Raw genomic sequence first — 15765 nt, forward strand, 5'->3', positions numbered from 1 at the left:
ACAACAACAACAACAAAACCCACGGTTTTAGTCTAATTTTTTTTTTAAATGACCGTATATTGATATTATAGCGTTGTTTCTCATCAATACCGACATTAAGTGTCGTGTCAGTGTGTCCTAAGAATAGAAAAGAATGGATCGCTGCATCTGACCGAAAGCATTGTTCCTGCATTCTACAAAACTGTACAAGATCAGGCAATTTTCAGTACCATTGTTTGGTAAATACAAATGCTGATGGATTGGTAGAAGTTTGTCTCCCGGTACGTCGAATAGTTGGTAAGTGAAGTTACGGGTAGATTTTTACAACACATCGCGGTGTTTCCATGAACACAAAATCCGCATTGAAATTCTGATTTCTAGGGTCATTATAATAGTTTTGCCATGGTTCATAAAATGTTTCCTTTCTGATATCACATAGAACTGATCGTTTATATAACAGAAGAGTAAAAGAAGCTTAAAATGACTATCATTACAATCGAAGACAAAAACATTGGAAATGTAAATATACCAATTTGTTCGATAACGTATTTCAAAATTATAAAAGATTTTCCTGATCTATTACTAGTATCCCATAATTTGTAATGATAGCACTGTTACGGCACGTTTGGTCGTTTTGGCACGTTTAGTCACCGACGACCATTCGTGCCGCACGTATCGTCGCTGGGCGACCGAACGTGCCGTGAGGGTGTACACGATTGGTCGCCAATTTTAGGCCATACCCGAGCACGAATGGTCGCCACCCAAGCCCCCGCTCTCAAACCCCAACTTTGCTTTTCTCCTCCAGCACATATTCCCCTTCCTTCTCTTTCTTCCTTCTAATCCTCCTCCACCTTCTCCAAATCCTTCATCAATTTCTTCCGGTTTGATCAAACCGAACGAGTCTTTTGAATTGGCAGGTAATAGCTATAAGGGGGATATGGCGCTTCTAATAGCCTTCAATTAACAATCTTATTCCGATTCGAAACAGCTCTTCAAACGTTCGACATGTTTTAAGTCTGCAGAGAATAGGCCTAATCTTGCATTTCATGAATAATGTGGCGTAAAAGGATAGGCCTACAAGAGGAGAGAGTGCACGAAACATGACATTGATATACCCACAAAACAGTAGTGATCCTCCATAGACGCCTTCTCTTCAACAAGTCAGAGCTATCCCCGCGCTGCCAATACAATAACCCCATGTAATCTCTCTCTCTCTCTCTCTCTCTCTCTCTCTCTCTCTCTCTCTCTCCCTCTCTCTCTCTCTCTCTCTCTCTCTCTCTCCACGCCAAATTCAAAAACAGAAAGACAACTGTGTTTCTACTAAATACATGTACATTAAAAAATAATCGCTCTATTTTGAGAGAGCCAATTTCATGTATGAAAAATGCTTCATGCCTATGAAGTTGCAAATTTATAGATTTGCTTACTCCACCTGTTCAGTTTGATGCGTACTTTGTAAAAGTAGCTATTTCGTATCTTTTACTCCATGCTTATCGGTAGTACAGTAGTCGGTTTAAATTCCTTTTTTATTATTATTATTATTTTGTTCATCATGGTAGTACGGATGGATTTCTTTTTTTACATTAAGTTAACATGGTAAGTGGTAAAGTACTGTTCATGAATATTATGTTCACTAAAATTAAAACTGTGCACGCAGTGTTGTTTATGCCGAATCTAAAGATTTTATTTTCTTTTTCAAACTATGACAAATGGTAGTACTTGCTTTGTATCTCACTCTGTGTGCTCATGTGTATTTGTATGCGTGTTTGCGCACTCATACTTGTCAGGATGTATGTCACGCCATATTTATATTCACTCCTTTATAAATGTATCGTATATCATCTATGATATATATCTTCTATTTTGAAAAGGATATCTAATAGATTTCATAAGATGTCTCATATAATTTAAAGTTGATAATATATCTCATAAGATCTATAAGATATTTTTTAACTATATAAGATATCTCATAAGCTCTATAAGATATCTTGTATATTAAACAAGATATCTTATAAAGTTTCTGAGATATCTTATAGAAGATATCTTATAAAATCTTTGTAAGCTATCTTATAAAACATATAAGATATTCCATATGTTTTATAAGAAGATATCTCATAAATGAATTTTTATAAGATATATCATCAACTTTATGAGATATCTTATAAAACATACGGGATATCAAATATGTTTTATAAGATATCTTATGCATGTTATGAAAGTAAATTCATATTGTTTTGGGTCAAAATTACCCAGCAGCAGATTTACTAACAAAGGCTGTCAAACAAGTAATGACATTTATTTGCTATTATTGGAAGAAAATTATAATAATAACAAAGTACTAACTTACAATAGGTGACCAATAAACAATGTCCGTGCCGAGCTGAATCTGTATACAAAACAAATCACAAATCGGCTGTTAATTTCCAACGAAATTCCTAAATCCTACTCCCAGTTATCCAAAATGCCTAAAGTGCTTGTCTATCAGAGCTTATCACCGGCTAAATTCACATTGTATTCATAATCAGAATGAATATTCTGGTACATTCTTGAATGGCACAGTTCGTCATATTTCTACTACGTGATAAACATCGAACTCTAGAACAATCTAGGTCACAAGTGTCACTCAAGTGCAAGTATTACACAACAATATGATACTTTATATAGTTTAAGAGATATCTTATAAGAAATCATTTATGAGATATCTTATAAAATATATAAGATATTTTATAAAGTTTAAGAAATATCTTATAAAACATATAAGATATCTTATATGATTTACAAGATATCTTATAAAATATATGACATATTATAAAATGTCTTTTATAAGATACCTTATAAAAGTTATAGAATATCTTATAAGAGTTAATGAGATATCTTAAATCATAAACGTTAATAAGACATTTTATAAAGTTTATGAGATATATTATATACTATATAAGATATCTCGTATAAAAAAAACATATTAAGATTTTTTATGTCTTATATAAGATGTCTTATGAGATTTATGAGATATCTTTGATGAGGAATAAATGTAAAAACGGCGTGCCATAAAGATGGTATGTAAGAGTATTGTGTTGCTAAAATGTTGCAACTCGTGTTTGCGAAATAAATTCACATCACATTCCATCCAGAAATGCCCAGGTTTTTTGTTTGTTGGCTTTGTATCGTACTTGACTTGTGTCACAAAAGTGTGTACGTATGTGCGTGTGTAATGCAAAACAAACTGTATTACACATGAATGCACACATACACACGTATACACACATGCACGTATACAGACATGCATGTACACATACACGCGCGCACACACTCACACCGCCACTCAAATATACACAGACACGCACGAACGAACAGATACACACATGAACACACCCTTTTTGCAAAACAAAAGGAAAGTTTGGGGTTTGGGACAGGGTGCTTCAGTGGCGACCATTCGTGCTCGGGTATGATCTAAGATTGACGACCATTCGTGTCCACCCTCACGGCACATTCGATCGCCGGGCGACGATACGTGCGGCATGTTTGATCGCTGGCGACGAAACGTGCAGCACGAATGGTCGTCGGCGACCAAACGTGCCATAACAAGCCACTCCTCATGAATGCAATGCTGATGTGAACTATGGTCGTATGAATGTTGATAGATATAGTATGTATATTAATACAGATAAATATAGTACGTCTATTTTAACGGCTAGGAAGTCCGACAGAAATGAAAGTAGTATGTAAATATGAAAACAAAATTTCATTTTGGCTCACCTGAGCTGAAAACTCAAGTGAGCTTTTCTGATCGCCTGTTGTCTGTCTGTCTGTAAACTTTTTATGCCCCCCCCCCTTCAAAGAAAGGGGCATGTTGCTTTCCTGGCAGTGTGCAGATTCAGGTCTGTTAAAATCATGACCCCCAAGGGTAGGAGGGGCCACAATAGGGGATCAAATATATAGGGAACTTTTTTTGAAAATATCCTTCTCAAACACTACTGGGCCACGAAGGTGGAAATTTACGTGAACGCTTCCTGACATAGTGCAGATTCAAGTTTATTAAATCATGGCCCCTGGGGGTAGGATGGGGCCACAAAAGGGGGTCAAAGTTTTACATACGAATATATAGGGAAAATCTTCTCAAAACCTACTGTGCCTGGAAAGTGGAAATTTACATGAACGCTTCCTGCAATAGTGCAGACTCAAGTTCGTTAAAATCATGGCCCCAGGGGGTAAGATGAGGCGACAATGGGGGGATCAAAGTTTTACATACAGATATATAGGGAAATCTTGAAAAATCTTCAAGTCTGTTAAAAGCATGATCCCCAAGGGTAGGAGGAAGCCACAATAGGGGATCAAATAATAGGGGGGAAATTAAAATATCTTTCTTAAAAACCACTGAGCCAGAAAAGCTGATATTTACATGAAAGCGTTCTGAAATAGTGCAGATTCAAATTTGTTAAACTCATATTCTCTATGGCTAGGATGGGGCCACAAAAGAGGATCAAAGTTTCACATAACTAATGAATGGAAAAAAATCTTTAAAAATTGGGCCAAAGAATTTTATATTTGCACGAAAGCTTTCTGACAAAGTGCAGATTCAAGTTTGTAAAAATCATGGTTCCCGGTGGTAAGATGGGGCCATAGTAGGGGATCAAAATGTTATATACAAATATATAGGGTAAATCATTAAAAAGCTTCTTCTGAAAAATCACTGGGCCAGAAAGATTTACATTTACATGAAAGCTTCCTGACATAGTACAGATTCAAGTTTGTAAAAATCATGGTCCTGGGAGTATGTTGGGGCCACAAAAGGGATCAAAGTTTTACACGCGAATATATGGGGGAAATCTTAAAATATGAGCCAAGGTGACTCAGGTGAGCGATGTGGCCCATGGGCCTCTTGTTGAAAATACATGAGAGTATGTTGCAGTTCATACCTTCATGTTTATTTAAAAATGAAGCTTATGTCCTTTATACAAATACCTCTAAAACACTTTTTTTCTTTTATTACAGGGCAATACTGTAGTTTTTATGATGACAAGAAAATAAGAGCTGAGAACCACTATCATTTGCCATGCAAAGAACATGATGTTGTCTGTCCGGAGTTTTACCAATCAAATGAGGCATATAAATGTAGGCAGTTCTCGTTATCCGTATCCATGAATAACCAGATTTAATAGCTATCTAGTTCAGCCAAGGAATAAAGTGATATTTTTCTGATTATGTCGGCCATAACGTTGGTTCCAGTGTGGTATAGTAACATTTCCACCTAGTCACACCCGGAGCAGTTTCCCCGATAACCTGGCAATGTAGCAGGATTATCCCACAGAAAGATGGCTATAACATGTAGTTAAGATTTTCCTCTATATAGCCAAATCACTGCCCCTGCTATACAGTAGAAAAGTTTTTGGTGAACTATTTTTGGTAAAACTAGTAGTATTTGATACATGTAAGACATATTATCAATTTTAATATCATTGTGAAGTCAACCCATTACTGGTTATTCTGTTACATATATTTAAAGATGTGGAATTTTCGTAAAGGAACCGGCTTTGTTGCGTTATATTTATGTAAATCAATGTAACAGCAGCATCCAACCATGGTTCTCTTTTGATATCTTGTTTTGGGGGTACTTCTAACACCTAAATTTGAAATTATTCAGCTGAAAATAAAAGCCTTGTCCTGTAATTCACATAAGCCATGCAGTGAAATTGAAAACGAATTTCAGAGCATTAATTCGTTGATATGATTCGTCGTTAGCCAATATATTTTCTCAGTAGTCCGATGAAACAAATCAAATAAAACAATTCAGAGAACCCCACCCTCGCTTCAGACAGAAGGAAAAGACAAATCTACATGAATGAACTATCTTTTATAATACATGAATTGGTGACCTTTACGTTCATCATTTAAACTCAAGATCAATAGCGGTCGTTTCGATTATATTATTATATTAGGTATCATACAGAAATATCGTATCAAAACCTGTGGCCGAGAGGTTAGAGCGTTTGCCCCGCATGCGGAAGACCGTGGTTCGAATCCCGGCCGCGACAGACCTAAGTCGTTAAAACAGGTAGTGACAATTCCATCGCCAAACGCTCGGCAACAGCAATCTCTACCCAGAGTTATCGTTCCCGCTACGCTCCACTAATACCTCTATCAACGTCTAAAAAGCATATCAAAATGTACTAAAACTAACTTAGCATATCAAACTGTAATGATAATATCTAAGCAAATCAAACACTTGTCTGAATTTTTTAAAAGCAGTAGATGGTAAATATGAGACACCTGAGCGAATTAGAAGGTTTATATAAATATTCATATGCTTTGTTTGTTTGTTTTTTTTTCCTTCTTCTCTGGATATGATATTATTGCATATCTGATATACCGGTATATGTACAAAAATAAAAAATTATAAAAAAAAAATAAATATTCATTATTCAATAATACTAGAATAATCATGGAATTTGTTGTTTTTGTGAACCTACTTTAAGATTTAAAGCTTAAAACTTAAACTTGTAAAATTATTATTTATATGATGCAATAGGTAAAAGTAAGTTTTACCATGAATCTTGACATTCAGACGTTGACAGAGGTGTTGTAGCGTAGCGTAATACGCCCTCTGGTGAGAGATGAGTGAAAAATTCTCGAGCGAGACGTTAAGCAAGATACAATCAATCAATCGTATCAAAATCATATTTTTATAAAAACATTTCTAAAACTAAAAGAATGTCAGACACTTCGGCCCAAACGTTTTGGCCCAAATATTTTTGTCTCGGCCGAAGTGTCTCAAAACGAAGTGCCGAAACGTCTGACTACCGAACTAAAGAGATATGATTTAGAATTTTCCACAGGGGCTAAGCCCGTTTTGGGCCCGAACTCTGTGATACCATAAATATAGAAAGGGGTCTAAAAAAAAACAAAAAAAACCACTCGCTTCAAATGCCTAAAAAATCTTAAACTAGGTAAGCTATGCGTAATTTGTCGTTTTCCTTGCATAGATTAATGTTTTAACTACTTGCATGCCAAATTTCAAGTCACAGGTTCTTGAAATAACAAAGATATACGTCATCGTTCTCTCGATTTCACTTGTTTATTTTTACTAGGACATTTACCGGTCCAGGTCACGGGGTCGTTTCTCGCCTATGACAGCAGCGGAATTCAGACTAGTATGGAAGATTTCGGACCTGTCAATTAAAATTTCACATCAATTATACGCTACTTACTTCCTCATATTTTAATAGTGTTCTTCGTGTAGACGTTACACGACTTATTTTTCCTCAGCAGCATCAACTGTTGACAAGAGCTGCCGTTTTACTGAAAAATTGTTGAGTGTGGCGGAAAACATCAATCAATTAATCGTTGTGTACGATTTCTTTTTGCAGTCTCAATTTCATTCATTGAAGCCTTTATCACATCGAAACTAAATTATTTAAGATAATCTTATATTGTATGATAATCTATTTAGATAAAGCAAATATGATAAACTTTCTTATCCTAATATGACGGCAAATTTTGCAGAAGCATACAGTAGTTATAGCTCTGTATATGAATGAAAAATTATTGAATGAGACATAAAGCTACAAGTAAAAGCTCATGTTATACAAAAATATTTATGTATACCGGTCTCCTACAGATCAGGAGTGTTACAAAACAGTCACGACAGGTGATACAAGTACAGAAGAGAGTCCATCAGGGTAAGAATTTTCTAGGTTTTCATTTTCAAAATCTAACATATTTTCATGTGTGCAAAATATTGGTTATAACCATAATTAAATCATGAAAGGTGAAGATAACGAACAGTGATCAATCTCATAACTCCTACAAGCAATACAAAACAGATAGTTGGGTAAACACGGACCCCTGGACACACCAGAGGTGGGATCATCATTCTTACAGCATGCATACAGAGATAAGTGTTATATTCAAAGTTTGGAATTTACCTGATGGCAGTAAATACAACAGTTACAAAGTTGCCATATTGTAATTTTTTTTTATTTACTGCTATTGCTATCCGGTAAATTGACATAAGACTTCAACTGTCTTTTTCTTCAACTAATTGATGAGTTGATTATAAAATTGAACATGACTTTGATGAAAAAGTTCCTTATTAGGAGGCAAGTCAGTTTGTTTTTTGTTTGTTTTTTTGAAAATCCCTATAACAATTTTTGTAAACCAAGAACCCTACTCAGTCAATGACAGGGATTTAGATTAAGAGTAGGGTAAACACGGATCCCTAGATAAACCAGAGGTAGAATCGGGTGCTTAGGAGTAAGCCTCCTATGTCGACCGGTCACACCATCCATGAGCACTATAACTTGATCAGGTAAACGGAGTAATCCATAGACAAAATCAGAGTGTAAAGAACGGTTGGTTGGTTGTATATTGACCAATGTCTCGCTCGAGATTTTTTCACTGATATGGAAACGTCGAAGGGCTGCAACATATATGTCTATGCTCGGCGCTTACGTCCAGGGAGGGATCTTTATCGTGCCACACCTGCTGCGACACCGGACCTCGGTTTTCGCTGTCTCCTCCGAAAAACCGCCCCATTTAGTCGCCTCTTACGACAAGCAAGGAGTACTAAGGACCTATTCTAACCCCACGGGATCTTGTTCTACGTGACAGGGAATATAAATAATATATTAGACATTATGCGGATATCATTATGTTACATCTGTCAGCTGGACAAACAGACTGGCATACCCAAGTTAAAAGCGAAGGACAGAAAAATCTTGCATATTGTGGAACGAATTAACCACACTAACATATTGAAATTTAATGCGAATTGTCAACAGTTTATGTGTATAATAGAAATTGTCCATTGTTATTTTAAGACAAATGGACGACAACCAAATAGAAATTCAGTTGGATACATCTGGTCGTTGATCGCCATTATTGTTGGTGTTTCCATCATTGCAATTTTGGGAACCATAAATGTGGTTTTACAATTAATTCGAACGGAAACCAAGGAATCTTGTAAGTATTTTGATGCTATTCATTATTTTACATTGGTCGTGTTTTCACGGTTGTGATTATAAAGAACCATATATATGACCTGGTTAAACAAATGAGAAATTGGATTCTACTTCCCACACAGATCTATGAGAGGGGATCTATGAGGAGGCGGACGGGGGAGGGGGGGGGGTAGCTGTCTTCCCCCTCCCATCCCCCTTCCTCCCCCCTGAATAGTGATAAATTGCATATCATTTGGGAACTGAAGTGTATTGCATGCCAGTTTACTACCCATATGCACTGCAACGGTTATAATCTATACTTATGAATTAACAATTTTTGCCATTAAACTCCGAACACTTTCTCTAGAGGTACTGCTTGCACCTTTAATATTATTCCATATGTGAGGTGAAGTCCGTAAGCTATAAGAGAATCTTACTTGATTAGTTAATGTCATAATTTTAATTTAAAAACTACTTTCGTTTTCGATATTTTAAAGACTTTATAGGGCATGAAATATGTCAATATGTCTCCTACGTAGTCATTTTAACATTATATGTCATTTTTAATAAGATAAAATTGATAAAATGACGCAAATTTTAAAGTGTTTTGGAACAAATGTAAGTCCTTCCAATAAAAATAATTCAATAAATCAAAAGATTTTGTCATTTATTTCTCCGAGAGTGGAAGAAATTAATGCTTCTTTTATCGCTTACATTTTCTAAACGAAAGACCACGATTTACCTTGAATTGAAAGGCAAATGCGCTGAATTTATGTTTACCATACACACCTATATATTTTAATAATATAATGCTGATCAAAATAGAGATTTACGAAATCTGGAAATGCCAGTATTTTACACGTAGTAAGGTATTAAGTATGTATAAACATAACGACCATACCATTCAAGAATACTTAGCAACTGATTGAGATTGCAAAAAAAAAAAAAAATAAATAAATCTCATAAGCAGTTATTTAATCGATGACTTTCATAACAATATTACGTAAGAAAGGCCAATCCTAACAATCCGTAACAAAAATAGATAACAAAACTGAGACTTTCTTCTCATACATTAGCCATTGTATAAAATGAAAGCGTGATTCAAATGGTTTACTCAAACAATTTCATTTCAGCACTTCAATAATTCATTCAAAAACGAATAATACATGATTTGTAATGTGTTACGACAATAAGTTCATTAATACTGGTTATCAATATCATATTGTAAGGTAAAATTTCAAGATGATTTCGTAAATACCCATGTGTTATTTCAAATGTATATATATATATATATATATATATATATATATATATATATATATACACACACATTTGAAATAACACATGGGTATATATATATATATATATATATATATATATATATATATATACACACATTTTAATTCTTTTAAATTCAATTAATGTATATTCGGTCTTAATTACGATTTTAAAGAGGTAAAAATAACTTACCACTTTCTTGCACAGTAAACACTTCTCCATGTCTCGAAAAACCGAATGGAAATGAAACCGTATAAATTTTCATTCTGCGACTCAACTACGATAATTATGAGAGTTTAATATTGCTACAAAAACACAGCATTTCTTTTTATCAACCGCACGTTCGGTGCTCCTCCCTTGAAGTGAACAAATTTAATTAACAGGTTACATAATTAGAGGAGCTTGGTTTTGAAATATCACAACACGTAATGGTAAGAAAACAGCGGGCAAATTGTGTAAACAATAGAATTTATCATATCAATATGTTTTAGAAAAAAATATATCACCAATTACATGGAAAGTATTGACTACAATTTAACATTGACATAGACACCCCCAAATAAGCAACACATTCACGATTTCGCAACCACCTCCAGTCTAAAGACAATCGGAAATTATTGTTTTTCTTATCAAATTTATGTATAATTATACTTTGATAAATTATGAAATTCAGATTCAAATTAATACGATTCTCTTTTAAAAGAATATTATAAAACCTATAAGATAATATTAGTGGGGCGTTCGTAAAAGACTTTTGGGGCGTTCACAACAAGACCTTGGGGCGTTCGTAATTGTAGTTTGGGGCGTTCGATATTCGACTATGGGGCGTTGTGGATTTGTTTTGGGGCGACTATAAAATACTTAGGGGCGCTCGGGCATGGGGCGAAATGCCGATGGGGCGACATGACTAGCACCCATATTTGTCGTTCTTTTCGTAATATGTAGTATGTGATATTTGTTTATGTAATATTAATATATATATATATATATATATATATATATATATATATATATAATCCTGGACAGAATTCATAAAAGAGATGAATTTCTGTCGCATATATATATATAATTTATTTCAGGCTATCGTTTATGCGGCCCTAACTGTTGTGACTGCTGCAGTACACATCAAGAAGAGTCCTCGGGCAGGTGTAAAGGTTCAGATGACCAGGGAGAATCCATCAAGCTGTCGTCTATTGATAACCAAGAAGATTGAGGATCAATATAAGCCTCTTAGCTTGTTACCAATCCCCATTCCATGCATATGTATATTGTGAAATGTTTATTATCATGTAATAAATGAATACTGTTTAAACTAAGAAGTATCCTCAATCATGGAATAAAATATAGATGAGAAAACTTTTGAAATACCAGTTGAATGTACTTTTATTTTTATTTCAGGGTATGGGCATTACATGTAATACTAATTCTAAAATTAGACATCTTAATTTGAATGTGCACCGATGCCGGTGCGTCATTAATTAAAATTCGGTCTACAGCAAATTGCAGGCAGAGTGTACTAGACTGGTGACAGGTCTAATGCATGCCCTGAAATTTATTTTAAAAACTAACAAGGATGAAATGCATTGTTGTCTGAACCCAATGATCGGCAGATGACAGTTGTCAAAATCAATGAATAAACTGGTTCTGAGCAATCACTATGATCTTGGACATTTCCGGTTTCGGATATAACGTACACCAGTTATTACGTATACATGTATTTACCGCTTCCATGAAATACGTCATAAGCGAAAACACTTGAAAAATAGTTTATTACAATCCTAAAACTCAATTTAAAAGTTTTCTTTTAAAATATTAAGAACACATAGTATTCCCGGTCCTTTTCTATTACATTCTTGAAATACCATGTTTTTTCCTTAGATATTTAATGTATAATTATCATATTTCCTATCTTATAAATTTCGCTATTATGTTTAGAATTAATTTTTTTTATTATAAAACAGTAAGGTAAATCTCGTTTTGGTTGTGACCATCATCAGTATCTCTTTCGAATTGTGGTGTTAAGTACAATTCTTGTTCCTGTAAATGTGAGAGATTTTCGTTCTCTACATTTTTTGAATGTGTTGTCAGATTTTCTCGAAGAGTATACCTCTTTTCATTTGGAACTTCTTTCGACGTTCCCACATTTTGTTTTGATCCAAAATCACCATCTGCTGATATTTGGCTTTCTTGCTGAGACCCATGCCTTCTATTTTTTGTACAACAAAAAACAACAGAACACACTAGTGCCACAAAAACTGCACTGCTTGTGAAGATTAAAATGATAGTGATGGTGAAATGTCCGTCGCTTGTGATGACCCTACTAGTCGATGTACTTTTTACAAATAAAGTTTCAGTTGAAACAGATTGCTCAAATGTTAGACATTCTGGCGTCGATTTAATGGAAATGAGGAATTTATCTGAAAAATATATCAATTTAAATAAGTATATATATACAATGAACATTGGCTAAACCTATTCCTGATATAACAATGTTATTCTCCCTCTGATAGTTCAATGAACATTGGCTAAACCTATTCCTGATATAACAATGTTATTCTCCCTCTGATAAACGACAACGGTTTATTTCTCATAACTTTATTTCTTTATTAATATGAAAATGTTGAAATTTAGATGAGGAAGTTTGGTAACTTCCTGATTTGTGTGAAAATTTAATCCATAATTACCTTTACAACCAAGCCGTGGGCTGCACAGTGTTTTGCTACAATTGCATTCCAGTTGACAATCTTTTCCAAACGTTGGATATGGGCAAATCTTTCTACAGTTTGGACCAAAGTATCCATCCTGACACTCTGTGAAAGAGCACTATATATTGAGGAAGTTTAAACTTGTAGTTGAGGACCATTCTTTTTTTTTAAATTAATAACAATTCTGTCAATTTGCATTTATTTTCATCAGTAATGAATATTAGTATAATTTGATTCTGGTATACCACGTTCAGCAATGCATCCATAGATGTGATCACAAGTTTCAAAACCACAGCTGCACGTGCTTTGGCATTCCTTTCCAAACGTCGGGAATGGACATTTTTTATCGCATAAAAGCCCAGTGTACCCTTTAATGCATGCTGTAATTTAGATAGAGTTTAAAACATAAAATGATTGTATATGATTTTAGATTATGTGTTATGGTGGAAAGAAATATAAGCATGTTATAAATGTTGTTTTACGTGATATGGGAAAGTATAACTGATCATAATTCTTATGCATTTGAAGCACAGGCAATTGTGTCGCTTGGGGTCGAATTTTACTAGTACTCTTTAATTTGTGATTTGAAGGATAATGCTTGTCTTTGTCGTTGAATGTCTTTATATCAAATAAGAGGTTGGGTTTTTTTTCAAAACTTTGAAATTAAAAAATCTAACACGAATATTTCAAAATAAGATTCCACCACTTCCAGTCCTGTGGATTGTTTTAAACTTAATTGACCATCTATGATTTTTCTTCTTTTCAATACAGAATGTTGTGCAACTATTCATTGAAACTGCGTACTAGTACACAGGAAAAACATTTAAGAAAACAAATACGTACATGTTCTTTTGCATGACATTGTTTGGATGTCCCATGTGTGTCCAAGACAGCAATGACCATTCCTACATGATCAAAACAATATTTGTGAAGAGTAAGTTAATTTATTATAGTGACATGTGTTTTACAGTAATTCACAACATTTTACAGAGTATATAAATGATGTTACCTTGAATCAATATATATGTATACGTATTATAACAATTTATGCAAATGGTGATATAAGATTGAATTTTCTACGTAATTTCTACATCCTGATTTTGTAGGAATTAAATATAATGTTTGTTGTCTGTCATGGATAATTAATAATTACATTTACAAAGAAGGAATAATCTAAACTTAAATTTTTGTATGGCGATACACATATTCTACTGAAGAACTCACCATTCCTTAACCTATTATATATGGAGCAGTGTAACAAAAAATGTTTTTCTGTTTCTATTTCATTTTGATCATACAGAACATATATTCTGTCCTCAAATGGTTCGCATTTATATCGACCAGTTTCGATTCTCAGTGGTAAAACTCCGCATCTAAACATGGCCATAGTTGATCTCACGTTTTTGAGAGGTCTAATTCCACATATTTTTCGACACTGTATTGAGTTTTAAAGAGAGAGTAAGGTCTGAGTTTGGGAATATCTTGGAGCCAATGAACAGAGGATTGCTGACGTAATTTGGCATCGGTGGCTTCAAGATCACATATTCTTAAAATTAAGTAATGTTCAGTCATATCTAATGAGTCCATTATGGCTTTGATATAGTAGTTCATATACGTTTTCCATTCAGTTGCAAGAATAGCCAAAATAAAGTCCGGAGAAGCATTTGCACTGACGCACTGTCACATACGCATTCACAGGCTGAACACTAGGGCACCCGTCTGTTGCCGTAGAGGGATGACTCTATCGAAAATCCACTTTAATTTGCAAACGACTATCAAAATTCTAAGACGCGTGCTCTTCATCGTGTGATAAGGTTGAAGGTATAGTACTGTAATGTCTTGAAGTAGATCAGTGCTACAATTATGTCTAATTAACAGTTTTGTTTTCACAATTTTAACATATCTGCCTCTGTTTATAATTTTAATTCTATATTCTTGCCATAAACAGGCACAAAAGTGTTAACATAAAATAGTTAAAACGAAACTATTGAATAGAATTAAAAGTATTAAGATACGATCGTTAAAACAAGACTATAGAATGAAAATAAAATGATAGAAACAAAAATGTTAAGATAACATTGCTAAAACAAAAAAATATTAAAATATAATTGTGGCACTGGTATACCTCCATAGTAAGGTAGCCCCACCCCTGAAGTTGCACGAAACTTAGTTTGTCAAATAGTCTATATGTACATGTAAGTTAAACGCATTATACGTGCAATACATGTACATCATTTACCGTTACTTGTGGATAATCCCTTGGTATGGGCCATAAAGAATTAATTACCTTTTGCACCCTTCCACTGTAAGTATTTTTACGAAAATCGTTGCGAAAACAATAATGGAAACACTCATTGTATGAAATTATACAAACTAAAAAGTTTGTTTTGCTAGACTGAAAAATATATATACAATGTATATATATAAGGAAATACGGATTGTATTTTTTTAAGGGAAAACAGCCATTCAGTTAATGAAGTGAATAGTGTCTCATTAAATTTACGTTTGGGAATTAAAGCTCTTCAAATTCATATACAATACATGAAGAGTTCAAAAATCAGTATCCGGAAATTATTTCCTCATCGAAACACTCGAAACTGATTCATTAATTAGTATAATCATTGTTACAGAATATCTTTCATTTTAGTTGATGGTCTTTCTAATTACGTGTATTTTTTATTTATTCATTTGCATTTTAAAACAAGCACACTTTAGAAAATAGATAACATATATACAATAAAGCATAACAACACACATTGTACAATAACTGGCGTAGAACTTAGATCGACGTGGATATCATTTTTGCAGTTCTAATGGTTGCACAGTATTGGCATATAAAAGGCATGATACAATCTACAGGATCAGGC

The 15765-nt window shown here is 34.0% G+C and overlaps 2 protein-coding genes across 2 annotated transcripts in view; one reads left to right on the forward strand and one right to left on the reverse strand.

The window, feature by feature from the left end:
- LOC130053578 (uncharacterized) overlaps positions 1-11564 on the forward strand; it is a 13005-nt gene extending 1441 nt beyond the window's left edge. Inside the window, exons 2-6 of the mRNA XM_056160922.1 lie at positions 72-276; positions 4972-5091; positions 7595-7655; positions 8796-8937; positions 11273-11564. Coding sequence (XP_056016897.1) covers positions 72-276; positions 4972-5091; positions 7595-7655; positions 8796-8847 — 438 coding nt within the window. The 3' untranslated portion in view covers positions 8848-8937; positions 11273-11564. The remainder of the gene's footprint in view (positions 1-71; positions 277-4971; positions 5092-7594; positions 7656-8795; positions 8938-11272) is intronic.
- A 12-nt stretch (positions 11565-11576) lies between these two features.
- On the reverse strand, positions 11577-13773 carry LOC130052595 (uncharacterized). The gene is made up of 4 exons (XM_056158013.1): positions 13742-13773; positions 13144-13278; positions 12878-13003; positions 11577-12610 (listed from the first exon to the last, which is right to left on the reverse strand). Exons 1-4 carry the CDS (start codon positions 13758-13760, stop codon positions 12144-12146), a joined length of 747 nt encoding a protein of 248 aa, XP_056013988.1. The 5' UTR covers positions 13761-13773; the 3' UTR covers positions 11577-12143.
- Between the last annotated feature and the right edge of the window lie 1992 nt (positions 13774-15765).

Source organism: Ostrea edulis, chromosome 3, assembly GCF_947568905.1.
Source record: "Ostrea edulis chromosome 3, xbOstEdul1.1, whole genome shotgun sequence".
NCBI classification, from domain to species: domain Eukaryota; kingdom Metazoa; phylum Mollusca; class Bivalvia; order Ostreida; family Ostreidae; genus Ostrea; species Ostrea edulis.

Excerpts from the sequence above, each read along its gene's own strand:
- LOC130052595 (XM_056158013.1), bottom strand. Across the intron at positions 13,004-13,143 it reads TGGATGCATTGCTGAACGTG|AGTGTCAGGATGGATACTTT; the intron begins GTATACCAGAAT and ends GCTCTTTCACAG. Across the intron at positions 12,611-12,877 it reads CCCACGGCTTGGTTGTAAAG|ATAAATTCCTCATTTCCATT; the intron begins GTAATTATGGAT and ends TATATTTTTCAG.